The 14,411-nt window shown below is 44.1% G+C and overlaps 1 protein-coding gene across 1 annotated transcript in view; it reads right to left on the bottom strand.

Annotated features, from left to right (window-relative positions):
• Positions 1-14,411, bottom strand: part of LOC126473885 (uncharacterized protein C2orf42) — a gene marked incomplete in the record, with an annotated part of 222,134 nt that overhangs the window by 62,822 nt on the left and 144,901 nt on the right. The window contains 1 exon segment of the mRNA XM_050101223.1: positions 8,793-9,003. Coding sequence (XP_049957180.1) covers positions 8,793-9,003 — 211 coding nt within the window.

Below are 14,411 nucleotides of genomic sequence, written 5' to 3'. Positions count from 1 at the left end.
GACATTATAGGGTATTCCAATTCCCCCTACAAAAATGCAGTAGTTGGTAAAGATCCCTAATGGCCTCATCACTCACAAACAACACTTGGAAGTCACTCAAAGAATGTGAAAGAACTGCTTTGATGAACAGAGAGATAATGACCTGTTTCAAACCCAGAGAGTAGACGATGCAGTTATTTTGCACTGTCACCATTTTTTGAAATTTTAATTTTTACTGGCAAGGTATCTCTGCAGAACGAATAATGTTAAATATTTTTAAAACAATTTCAACACATCATTTGTAGGACACTACTAACAGAAATTTTTTATTTACTTTTTATGTGGCAAAATAAAAATCTGCTAGAAAGGAGGACACACATGAAAAGATTTTTTCTCGTATGTAGAATTTCATAAAAAGTATCTGATAATAAGAAATAAATTTGGTCAAAAGAATCTATAAGAGTTTTTATGCAAACATTGAGAAGAAACAAATACACATTATAAAGGGGAAAAAAATGGTGGTTTCCTCTCTTAATTATAGAAAAATTATATGTATGGTACACAGTCAATGATGACTGCCCTTAGATTTTTCTGACTTTAGGTTTCTCTGTCCACTAACTTTGTTCCACACAGATGAGTACCTCACTTAACTGGGTCTGACCCGCAAGACATCTTTCAACTATTTAATGATGTAATCATGAGACCAACAACAACATAATTAACAGACAATCTAGAACGCGTGGAATGACACACTTCTTCAGTTGTCTGTGAACCTCTCTTCTGACCTTTTAGTTGCTTAAAAGAAGTTTCATAAGCTGCCTGACATTCTATTTCTGTTACATATCAAATCTATAATATCTACAATATTAGGAAAAGGATGAAACGTTAATCACCGTAATAATGAAACAATGAGTTGCTGACAGGCACAATTAAAAGACTGTTACACATTTAGCTTTTGGCCAATGTCTTCTCCAGGAAAGAAAACGCACACACTTCACACAAGCAGGGACATCTCTTGCACACATGACTGCTATCTCTGGCAACTCCAACTAGAACAAAACTGTCAAGTTGAACAAAAGTAGCAATTTGAAACGGGGCATGGAAGGGGTAAGGGTGGAGGGAGAGAAGAACATTATTTGGCAGAATGTGCAAGGATTAAATGGCAGCAAGACAAAACTGCCAGGCACAGCATCAGGAGACTATGATGCAGTGAGGTAGAGGGGAAGGGGAAGGAGAGGAGTAGAGAAAGATGGGTGGATGCATTGGCAGTGAGTGGCACACAATGAGAGTGATGGGGATGTGAACAGGGAGGACGTGCTAGAACAAAAGGACCAGAAACTGTTGGGTGGAGGGTGTGGGGACAATAGGTCACCATAGGGTGAGGCCAGTATAATATCGAGAGCAAAGAATGTGTTTAACGACAATTTCTACCTGTGCAGTGGTGGAGGAGAGGATTGAGATGACAAACATTGTGAAGCAGCCATTGAAATCTAGTAGGTTATGTTCAGCTGCATGTTGTGACACAGGATGGTCTACTTAGCTGTTGGACACAGTTTGGCAGTGGCTGTTCATCCTGGTGAGCAGCTGGTTGATAGTCATAACAACACAAAAAGCTGTACAATGATTGCAGTAGTGCTGGTAAATGGCGTGGCTGCTTTCACAAGTGGCCCAGTCTCTGAAGGGGTAGGATATGCCTGAAACAGGACTGGAATAGGAAGTGCTGGGTGGGAGGATTGGGCAGGTTGTGAACCTGGGTCTTCCACAGTGATATGACCCTTGGGGCAAGGAATTGGAATTGGGAGTAGCGTAGGCATGGAATAGGATGTTGTGGAGGTTGAGTGGGCCATGGTACACCACTTTAGGAGGGGTGGGAAGGATCTCACGTAAGATGTTCCCCACTTTAGGGCATGACAATAAACGAGCCCTGATGGAGGATTTGGTTCAGCTGTTTCAATAAAGGGTGTTATTGTATGACAAAGGGGTCACTCCATTGCAGCTGGCTCTTATGGGTTGTGGGAGGATTGTGGGTGCGTGATGAGATGTCACTGTAATTCTACACTCCTGGAAATGGAAAAAAGAACGCATTGACACCGGTGTGTCAGACCCACCATACTTGCTCCGGACACTGCGAGAGGGCTGTACAAGCAATGATCACACGCACGGCACACCGGACACACCAGGAACCGCGGTGTTGGCCGTCGAATAGCGCTAGCTGCACAGCATTTGTGCACCGCCGCCGTCAGTGTCAGCCAGTTTGCCGTGGCATACGGATCTCCTTCGCAGTCTTTAACACTGGTAGCATGCCGCGACAGCGTGGACGTGAACCGTATGTGCAGTTGACGGACTTTGAGCGAGGGCGTATAGTGGGCATGCGGGAGGCCGGGTGGACGTACCGCCGAATTGCTCAACACGTGGGGCGTGAGGTCTCCACAGTACATCGATGTTGTCGCCAGTGGTCGGCGGAAGGTGCACGTGCCCGTCGACCTGGAACCGGACCGCAGCGACGCACGGATGCACGCCAAGACCGTAGGATCCTACGCAGTGCCGTAGGGGACCGCACCACCACTTCCCAGCAAATTAGGGACACTCTTGCTCCTGGGGTATCGGCGAGGACCATTCGCAACCGTCTCCATGAAGCTGGGCTACGGTCCCGCACACCGTTAGGCCGTCTTCCGCTCACGCCCCAACATCGTGCAGCCCGCCTCCAGTGGTGTCGCGACAGGCGTGAATGGAGGGACGAATGGAGACGTGTTGTCTTCAGCGATGAGAGTCGCTTCTGCCTTGGTGCCAATGATGGTCGTATGCGTGTTTGGCGCCGTGCAGGTGAGCGCCACAATCAGGACTGCATACGACCGAGGCACACAGGGCCAACACCCGGCATCATGGTGTGGGGAGCGATCTCCTACACTGGCCGTACACCACTGGTGATCGTCGAGGGGACACTGAATAGTGCACGGTACATCCAAACTGTCATCGAACCCATCGTTCTATCATTCCTAGACCGGCAAGGGAACTCGCTGTTCCAACAGGACAATCCACGTCCGCATGTATCCCGTGCCACCCAACGTGCTCTAGAAGGTGTAAGTCAACTACCCTGGCCAGCAAGATCTCCGGATCTGTCCCCCATTGAGCATGTTTGGGACTGGATGAAGCGTCGTCTCACGCGGTCTGCACGTCCAGCACGAACGCTGGTCCAACTGAGGCGCCAGGTGGAAATGGCATGGCAAGCCGTTCCACAGGACTACATCCAGCATCTCTACGATCGTCTCCATGGGAGAATAGCAGCCTGCATTGCTGCGAAAGGTGGATATACACTGTACTAGTGCCGACATTGTGCATGCTCTGTTGCCTGTGTCTATGTGCCTGTGGTTCTGTCAGTGTGATCATGTGATGTATCTGACCCCAGGAATGTGTCAATAAAGTTTCCCCTTCCTGGGACAATGAATTCACGGTGTTCTTATTTCAATTTCCAGGAGTGTACTTGCAGAACTACATCTTGGGGGATACTGCCTGGTGATACCTTCAGCGTACTGGACAATGGAGTTCTTGTCACTGAAGATAAAGCCATCCTCAGGTGGCCAAGCTATAAGGGAGCCTGGTGTGAGAGGTATGGTAACTATTGAAATGCAGGTACTGTTGGTGGTTGGTGGATTTAATGTGGACAGAGTTGTGGATGGAGCCACCAGAGATGAGGAGGTCAACATCCATGAAGGTGCAATACTGGGTTGTGGAGGACTAGGTGAAGTGGATAGGAGAGAAGGTGTTGATGTTGTGAAGGAATCAGAATAGGGTGTCTTGGCCCTGAGTCCATATCATGAAGATATCACCAATGAATCTGAACAAGACCAAAAGTTTGGGGGGGTTTGGGGAGGCTAGGGAGGTCTCCTCTAGATCACCCATAAACAGGTAGGAGTAGAAGGCTGCCAAGCAAATGTTCATGGCTGTGCCACGGATTTCTTTGTATACCTTCCCTTTAGAGGAGAAGTAGCTGTCTGTTAGGATAAAATTAGTAAGATGTATGAGGAATGAGGTACTGGATCTGGAGTCTGAAGGATGTCGAGAAAGGTAGTGTTCAATAGTGGCAAGACCAAGAGCATGAAGGACGTTGGTGTATAGCTGGACAGCTGTCTGCCAGGATGAATGGACACTGCCAAACTGTGGCCAAGAAAAACAATCTACATCTACATGACTACTCTGCAATTCACATTTAAGTGCTTGGCAGAGGGTTCATCGAACATGAGTAGGAAACAGATGGTAAAGACCTGGAAATGATGTAGAGTAGGTGAATTAAGTGAATGGATACTTTGGCACTGGAGACTAGATTCCGGGCTATTAGTTGGGTGTGCTGATCAATGAGGGCCAAAATTCTTCCAGTGTGAGCACTATAACCAGCTACAAGGGGATGACCAGGATTGTTGGGCTTGTGGATTTCAGGGAGCATGTAGAAGGTGAGTGTGCTGGGTGTCATTGGGTTGAGGAGGGAAATGGATTCAGTGGAGTGGTTCTGGGAAGGGCCTAAAGCTTTAAGCAGGGACTGGAGGTTATGCTGGACATCTGGGATGGGATTACTCTGGCATAGTTGAAAGTGGACGTGTCAGATAATTGGCATAGGCCTTCCGCCACATAGTCGTGATTAATAACAACCTGTGAAAGCAGCTGTGTTCTATATCAGCTCTGCTGTAATCATTTCACAGATTTTTATATTGGTATGACTACCAACCAGCTGTCTGCCAGGATGAATGGACACTGCCAAACTGTGGCCAAGAACAAAGTAGGCCACCCTGCAGCACAACATTCAGCTGAACATAACAGGCTTGATTTCAATGGCTGCTTCACAACCCAGGCCATCTGGATCCTCCCCTCCACCAATAGCTTTTCTGAACTGCACTAACAGGAGTTATCCTTACAACACATTATCCTTTCTTGAAATCATCCTGGCCTCAACCTACAATAACCTACTGTCTCCACACCCTTCACCCAACAGTTTCTACCCCCCAGTGCTCTTATCACCTCTTCCATATTCATTTACCATCACCCACATTTTGTGCCACTCTCTGCCAATATACCTGCCTCCTGTCTTTTCCCCTTGTCTGGTCCTCTCCTTTTTCGCACCTACATCCCCCCCCCCTCCCACAACCTTCCTCCCCCACTGCCTGCAGATGCTGTGCCTGACAGTTTTAATCTGCCGCCATCTAGTCTCCGCATGCTCTGCCAGACAGGGCTCTCCTCTGCCCCAATCCATACCATGCTCTCTCTCCCCCCTTGCCCTTCCCCTTCCCTGCCCCATTTTGAATTGCTTCACTGAAAATGACAGATGCTGGAAATAGCAGTCAGGTGTGCATAATGTGTAAATGTGTGTGTTTTCTTTTCTAAAGAAGGCTTTGGCTGGAAGCTAGATGTTTAACAGTCTTTTCGTTGTGCGTGCCTGCAACTCAACATGTCATCTTTAGGGTGAGTAACGATCTATCCTTTTCCTAATACTGTTGATATTTCAACCTGGACTGACTTCCCATTGTTTAAATTTATATTATCTCCACATTGTATATATTTATGATGTTCAGAAGGCAACTCAGGACTTCACTTACATATGGCCTCATGTACTTGGACATTATTTTCGTTTGGAGTGGAACTGTACAGAAAGTCAATAAATCATCAATTAATAATTATGCAATATAGCTAAATATCCAACAATAAGTTGAAATAATAAGAAAATCTGTGAAATAAGGATGGTTAACAACAGTCTGTGTACGAAGGCGTGTACTGGAGACCCTGCTACTGTAATGTTAAGAAACACAATTCCCTTATTTCAATTAAACTGGGAATTGCCTTGGATAAAAGATAAGATTATCATCTGCCTCAAATTATTAATATGTAATATAACTGGATAGGAAAAAAAATCTTCTCTCAAAGTGGCAACACAAGAAAACACATATAAAAGTTAAGGAAATGTGCAAGCTTTCAGAGGCAATAGCTCTTTCATGTGGCAAAAGTGTTAAAGGGGAACGAAGAGAGATGAAGGAAAAGAACTATCAAGTTTTAGGAAATGGGGAGAATTATGGAAAAATCACCCAGAACTTTTCCATAACCCTCACAATTTTCTAAACCGCACCAGTAATTCTCCTTCATCCCTCTTCCTTCTCCTTTAATCCTTCTCCTAAACAAAGAAGCCACTGGCTCCAAAAGCTTGCACATTTCCTAAGCTTTTATGTGTGACTTCTCCTGTCACCACTGGTGAATGTATCTTCTATCCAGCCAATTTAATATAGTTCCAAAAACTGATTATTTTTGCTTGATTATTAATTTAAATAGCTGGAAATATGAAACAGGAACATAAGATAATGAGCCACAATTACAAAAGAGGCTCATGAGTCTACTCCCTCATCGTATCATTCACAACAGTGTTTGTAACGAAGCAAGCTGGGATCTTTTTACTTCCTCTCTTGTTTTGCCATCTGCCTCCTTAAATTCATTTTATTTTCATTTTTCCCTAATTGCCATTAAAATGCCTGCATATAATCTGCATTTTCATAAAAGAGAAAGGTTGACCCTCAGTCTTAAGAAATATACCATCAAATATAATTTTGTGATTAGATTTATGTATGTAATTAATTTCCTAATTTATTTTGACTATTCTTAGTTAATATCTTTTGTTATAGGGTGAAATCAGTAGTTGTTTCATGACTTAGATTCTATTGTTGATTCATAAACAAATATAAATTCTGTATTAATTATAAACATTTTGGAATAAGACCCACTAGCATTCTTTACGTGTTTATTTGGCTCTATTCAAAAACATATTAGCAAAGCCAGCCCTTAATTAATTCCAAAATAATTACTGGAATTGTCAAAAATATTGTTTGTATAACTATATCTGTTAATTTCATCATTTAAACAAATAATTCAGCTTAACCTATGTGGTAGAAGTAACTGTTTAAAAGAAGGAATTTTTCTATATATTCAATTAATTGAATGAGTTATGTTTTAATTGAAATTTCTGTAACTCAAATATCGAACAATGTGTAGTTTCAGTGCCTATTATTGTGAGGATATATAAACGCCTGATTTTTGATCCCAAGACAGTCAGTCCAAGACCGATTTTCAGAAGAGGAACCTGTATTGGTTAGGTCAACAACAATGCATCATCTTAACCTTGAAATAAGAAATACACAAATAGACGATGTGTTAAAATAACGACAGTGTTCAATAGTGCCACACATACCATATTATTCTGCAAGAACTGCGTGGTTAGGTTTTTACTGCTCGTACGTGTTCAATGGTAAACTATTGCAGCAGTATGCTGATGTTCACCTGCAAACTATTAATTAGGCTTATAAAAAGTTAACCAGTGGTGAAATGGCCATATTAACTGTGTAATACTGGAGGGTTGTGAACAGTGAAAGTAAAGAACTGTGAAACACAACTGTGCAGCTGATGGTTTCATCATTTACAGTAGTCAGTGTTGAACTTCCACCTCCACCCCCCCCCCCCCCCCTACCCATCTTTCAGCCAGTATAACAATGAACGCAGTACGTCGACACCAAGGGCTATCAATGAAGAAATAAAGCATGCAAACGTAAAGATAACGTCAAAGAAATATGACAAATATGAAGGAGTATCTTAATTATGAGAAATGTGGGTAATTAATTAAAGACTATTTTAAAAAATGTATTTAAACTCTCCTCAAACAAGTAGGAGCATTGAAAAGGTTATCATAGCTTTTAAAGCTCTGGGAGAAGATTATTGCCACATGAATCAATGGCTTGCTAAACAAGTTCTTTCAGCAAAATGTGGGTAGCTAATACAAAAAAAGTGTCAAAACAAATGGACACTAAATCTTTCAACTGTCCTTAAATGTTCAATAACCTCTCTATAAAAGTAAAATTGATCTATTTCAAAATCTCCCCCATTGCTAAAAAAATTAAAAAATTAGTACAAAAATGCTGCATAAACTGGCTTTGCTCTGACAATAACCCTGAGCTTAATGACTAAAGCTCCCACGAATGGAAGAAGTCACGAAAGAACACATTACATAACACAGTACTATTATATAGAGCTTTAGAATCTATTACACTGCTTTTTAAAGTAGAAACAGTTGTTTTAAATTGTGAGGCAAACAGTTTGAGTGCTATTCTAGTAACTAAACTGGGGGGGGGGGGGGAAGGAGGGAGGGAGGGGGGGGGCAGATGAAGGATAGACAGAGATATGCAGGAAGAGGTAGACAGAGACAAAAGACAGGGAGAAAGAGATAGAGGGGTTGGGAGGGATGGAGGGAACGAGGAAGGAGGGAGAGGGGAGAGGGGAAGGGGGGAGAGGGGAGAGGGGAAGGGGAGAGGGGGGAGAGAGAGAAGGGGGAGAGAGAGAGAGAGAGAGAGAGAGAGAGAGAGAGAGAGAGAGAGAGAGAGAGACGGAGTAGTATGGAGTTAAGAGATGGAAATGGTGGTGGTGGTGTGGGGGCGGGTGGGGGAGGGGGGAGAGAGAAGAGATCAGGAGATAAAATGTGAGATGGGGCTGGAGTCAGAGTGGGAGGGGGGTAATCATGTGGGAAAGAATCATAGAAAGTGGTGACAGTGAGCATAAGGATGGTGAGAGAGTGAGGGGAGTGGAGGAGGGTACGAGGAGTGAGGGAATGATAGGGATGTGAGTGGGTTGGGGAAAAGGGGAGAGATGGATAGAGTGATGTAATCAGAGTGGGGATAGAGAGGAAAGAAAGTCATGGGGGAGAGATAGGAGGAAGAGACTGGTAGGGTTAGAATGGAGGCAGAGGCAAACAAAGAGCACAGCATGTTGGAGTGGCTAAGGAGAAGAAACTAGACCTGTAATTTCTGTTGTCTGTTTTCTAGGCTGCTGTATTTTTGGAGCACTGCCTCTCCTATTTGCTGTGTTACAGCCTATCTCTCTGCTACTGACAGTGTTGCAGTTACTTCCACTAACAGTGTTCCCACAGCTTTCTGTTATACGTGGGGGCTGATCAACAAGTGCAAGCAGTGTTGTCTGCTCCTCACGCTTCCGTTTCACTGTCAGGACCTGTAAAAAAATAACGCAAAACAGATCCAGATACTATCTTGGAAACATATTAAGATACTGATATGTCAAAGAGCGTTTCAACACTTTACACAAACACAAATTTAAGCTTGAAAGAATAAACACTTTTCCAAAATGATTTCATTACATTCTATATAAAGGAAAAATATACGCACACTATGTGACAGTCTCTGGATACTGACCTTGCCAGGTGAAATGGATACAAAAAAACAAGTTACAAAGATATTACAAGATGACATTGAGACAGTAAAAACCAAAATATTGACTATAAGGAAATAAAATAACGGATTATTTGAGAAAAGCAGTTTTTGTGTGTGTGCGTGTGTGTGTGTGTGTGTGTGTGTGTGTGTGTGTGTCACAATAAACCCAACAAGCCAAAAAACTGTAGACTAATATAAATGGAAGTTGTTGACATACATTAAAAGAAAAGTGTTGCACCCTGCTACTAGTGAGTGTGTGTGTGCTGAGTGTAGTGTTGTCGCAAGTGTGTACTTGAATCAACCGCCAACTGCACCAGAGCGGACCGGCCACTAGAGGGCGCCTGTAGGAAGTGTGCAAATGGCATAGTCTCCACCGTACTGTTTACTGAAAACTTTGCCTATATATATGCATAGAGCAGAGCTGTCTCACTGTTTTAGTTTGTACCGCTCACATCATCTGTTCTGTGTATTGCATATGTTGCACCTGGTGTATGGATTCGTCTGCTTGTTACATGTGGAGTCATGAGAGGCTTATTTCCATTACTGCTAAAAGGTTTATGAATAAAGTCTGATTTGCGTTATTCATATCAGTTTCGTATATTACTTGGTTACTACACAACTGGCAATGAGATTCGAACAGTTTCTGCATGTGCAGTTTTTAAGTGTGATTTCATCATGTGTAATCATTATGGACGCTGTGCTACCGGCCCTGATTGAACAGCTTACTTTGCCAGTGACCACTTTGTCAGCTTCCATTAACAGAAATGTTACCATTCCAACAGTCTATCCGCCCACTTTTTCTCTGTGATGATGATTCAAACAAGGACTGAGAAGCTTACAAAGAAAGACTCGGACAGCACTTCTTGGCTTTTGGTGTGACACACTCGAATTTGTGCAAAGCCTTATTCCCCTCGTGGATTCCACATAAGGTGCATCAATTACTGTGTCAGCTTGCCCCTTTACACGAATCACCAGCTCTTACTTTTGATCACATGTGCAGTTTATTGTCCAACAACCATCACAAACGAACAGATGTCATAGTGGTGCGAGTTGAATTCTCCCGATGCCACACCAGTCATACAGGGCCTGGGGAGCCAAACTTCATGACCTTAGCCTTAAGTGTCACTTCGTTACTGATGCCCATAATGACTCTTATGCAGATTCTATAGTGTGTGACACATTATCTGTTTAGCTACAGACAAGAAAGTGTGGCAGAAGGCTTCACTCTGTGAAAACCACACACTGGCAGAAGTTTTGCAAACAGCACAATCTTTTGAAGTTTCTCAGGCAGCAGGTAACCAAACTGATGCGTGGGATGATGTGGCAGTAGTGGCACAAGATGTGCACACTAGGAGAACAGATAGGTTGCAAGGGGAAGCAGCAGTGTCGGTGGTAAACATGTGGGCCCAGCACCAAGCAGATCAAGGCCAGCTCAAGCGGCTATGACCACCACAGTGCTGGTGACAGCATTTTCTGTTTCCACCTTGTCCTGTCTGTTTTGTCCAGCACAAACATTGAGTATGCTCTAAGTGCTGGACTTGTAATGCTTGCCAAAAGAAAGAGCACATTGGCTCCATGTGTCCTTCACTGAAGATTGCTCAGGATATGGGCATGGACATACACTGTGAAACTCCAGTAGTTGTGACTTCTCCCAAATTGTTTATAAAGTTAATTTTTTGCCAAGGGCACCAGTTACAGGCTGACACAGGTGCTGCAGTATCATTATTGAATTCTCAAATCTATGAGAGTTTAGGCTTGCCACTGTTTGCACCAGTCATGCGGAAGCTGGTCAGTTATAGCAAGCAGAACATCGCGCTGTTGGGGCAATTTACAACATCTGCTTCTTACAAGTCAGTTGCTTTTTTTCCATCACATTTTTGTTGGTTGCTGATGACAGTGTTGAGAACTTGTTTGGGACGGACGCATTTCAGGTCTTTTGATTTTCCATCACTGACACAAATAACCTTGTGCTGGATCATGTACCATATTTTCAACTGGAAACACTGCGCAAGGATTTTTCAGATTGGTTTTTGGAAAGCATATGGTTGTTACAAATTTTTCTGTTCATATTTCTTTGAAATCCACAGTTCCCATAGTTTTTGTGATGTGTGTCCTATCCCTATTGCACTGACTTGGAGAGACTTCAATTGCTAGGGGTGGTGCAACATGTTACGACTAGTGAATGGTCGTCTCTGTTGGATGCATGGATGCAGTTAGTAAGCTGTCAGAGAAACTTTGCTTCTGTAGTGACTCCAGTAATACTGTCAATGCGCAGCAATCATGGGTATATAACATTTCCCGTGTCAGGAGGAACTGTTGGCAAAAATTTTGGGTGGCCAGTACTTTTCTAAAATTGATTTAACTGAAGCACATCTGCATGTTCCAGTGGACGAAGAGTCTCAGCAAGTTCTGGGTTTCAATATTCCTTTTGGTCTCTATGAATGTTTGCATTTTACTTTTGGTGGAGCTAGTGCTCCTGCTATTTTCCAATGATTTTTAGAGAAACTGACTATGCATGTCTCAAGTTGCATTAATTATCTGGATGATATTGTCGTCACATGCTGCTCTGCCACCGATCACTTGTTTTCACTTTGTTTTATGTCTTACAGTCCGAAGGCTTACAGTGTAACCTTGCAAAATCTCCGATCCCCCCCCCCCCCCCCCCTCTCCCCTTCTATTGTCTATTTGGGGTTCGAGCTCTCGTGGGTGGGGTTCGCCCTCTGCCAGACCAATTCTCCACTGTTATGTTTATGCCTTGCCCTCATCCGCATAGGAAGCTCAGGCCTTTCTACGGAAGATAACCTATTACCACAAATTCCTGTCGGGGAGGAGGAAAGGCCGGCGGAGGGGGAGGGGGGGGGGACACACCCCCATTGCCTTGTAATGTATGTACCTTTTGGCTGGAGCCCGGACTGCAAACGTGCTTTTCAGATGTTGAAATGTAAACTATCTCAGCCCCTTGTTTAGCTATATTCTCTCTGGACCAGCACATAGTTTTGGTGACTGACGCCTCACAGTACAGCCCCTGCACAGTCCTAGTGCACCAATATGCTGACGGCTCTAAGCAATCTGTTGCTTTCACCTCTAAATCTCTCACTCCGGCCCAGGAGCATTACCGTCAGGTGGAAAAAGAGGCCATTCCACCCTCCTTCAAATGAGGTGGAATGATGAGAGTGTACGTTCGAGTCCCACGTTAAAAGTCTGTGGTGGATTCTTTGCCGGACAACGCCCTTCTCCATTTTCTGAGCACAAATCGCTTCACGCCTATGCAAGAGCAGAGCCCGTCCAAGTTGCTTCACGGCAGCAGTCGGATGCCTCCAGCTCCTTTGTGCTCGGATTGCCCAAGTGGGTAGTGGTCACTGTGGTCCACTGCCAGGGATGCCATCTTTGTGACGCCCATACAGTTGACAGGCTCACGGTGTGCCACTTTGATCACTTACACTCCTGCTCACAGCAGAAGCTACCAGTTTGTGGGTGCAGGCCCTGTTGCAGCAGCTCACATTGTCACCTTGTGTCTCGAGCCCATAGTCACCTGCTGTGAAGGTGCTTCTGTCCCATCGGCTGCCTCCTTAATGTGCGGCGTCCTGCAGCTCCAGCTTCACGGCACTGAGCACTGGTCCATCTCCGGCCTCGGGTCCATTGCTGCAGGTTGCTCTTGCAGTTCTGCCACCTCCACTGGCCCGCTCGCCATCAACAGCTCAACCTTCGTCACCAGTGGGTCCAACCCCATCTCCTCCTAGAACCTGCTTGCTGATGACGATGCAGAGATGGTGATGGCACCCTCCTCTTCAGTGCTGTCATTGGAAGCTGTACAGTCCCACCACCCTCACGTGTGCCCGTGTCTCCACACATTCCAGCCCTACGCTCCGGTGCTCACCCAGCACATCGTCCCACCCTTGCTATCAGCATTGGCTGCTACCTCTCGGATGCAACGGACGCATCTCTTGTCAGGGCACCGGCATCTCCTCCATTGACTGGGCGCCCCCTATGTGTAAGGGAGAGGGGTGCTGTATACTGCTACTAGTGCATCTGAGTGTGCGGGCACCAAGTGTAGTGTTGCTGTGTGTGTACTTAAATCGACATCCAACTGTATCAGCACAGGCCGGCTAGAGGCCATCTGCAGACAGTTTGCACACAGCACTGTCTCTGCCATGCCATCTACTGGTGACTCGGCACCTATACATGTGCGGAGCAGTGGTGACTCACTCTATGTTCTTTTAGTTCTTTTAGTTTGTACCGCTCACAGCAGTTGTTCTGGGTATCGTCTATGTTGCACCTTTTTTATGAATCTTTTGTCTTGTTACACATGAAGTCATTAGAGGCTTATTTCCATTGTTGTTCAGAGGTTTATGAATAAAGCCATATTTGTGTTACTTGGAATGGTTTTGTGTATCACTTGATTGCTACAAAAAGCAAGACCATAGCTGTGCAAGGGAACAAAAATAAGTTTCTGATTTTTGGTTCCAAATGTGATTACAGAGATGTCTTTGTATACTTTAGAATGAATTTATTACAAAACAACAGCAGAAATGAAGAAATTCCTATGAAGACAAGAAACATAATGCGTTCAGCAAGAGGTGTCTGTGCGAGATCCAGGCGGAAATAATGTGGCCTGAAAGGGGTGAAATATCAAAAGTTCTAGCTGAAAACTCCAAATATGGGAACCATCCAAAAGAGAAGGCACTACAGCATAGGCTTTCACAATACAATTCCCAGCACGTAGGTTGACAGAAGGGAAATTACATAAAAGTACTACACCAGTACATCCAATACATTGGTAACAAGAAACTAGAAGCAGAAGTATTCCTAAGTGAAATACAACCACACATATTATATGTTAATGGGACATGGGGTAACTGGAAGTCAGATAAATAATCAGCCAATACAGGTGAATATCTTTTCCTGTTACTTCTGCAGAGCTAAACAAAAAGGTGGTGGAGTTTCTTTACATATTCATATCAAAAAGCTCCAGCAGGCTGAAGTAGTGAAGCTGCAAGATTACTCATAGCTAAAGAAAATTATTTTGAAACTACTTGTGTAATGACAGGTGACTTAAAGACTGTATTATGTGCACAGATACTTGGTGGCAAGATCAGCGTCTTTCTGAATAAAACTGGTAACTTGCTGCTAATGGATATGGAGAGAAACACTGTTATCAGTGAAGACTTCAGTACAGGCAAAAAAAAAACA

Source organism: Schistocerca serialis, chromosome 4 (assembly GCF_023864345.2).
Source record: "Schistocerca serialis cubense isolate TAMUIC-IGC-003099 chromosome 4, iqSchSeri2.2, whole genome shotgun sequence".
NCBI classification, from domain to species: domain Eukaryota; kingdom Metazoa; phylum Arthropoda; class Insecta; order Orthoptera; family Acrididae; genus Schistocerca; species Schistocerca serialis.
The sequence above is the reverse complement of the archived record's forward strand: the minus strand, read 5'-3'. Positions and strand labels throughout refer to the sequence as shown.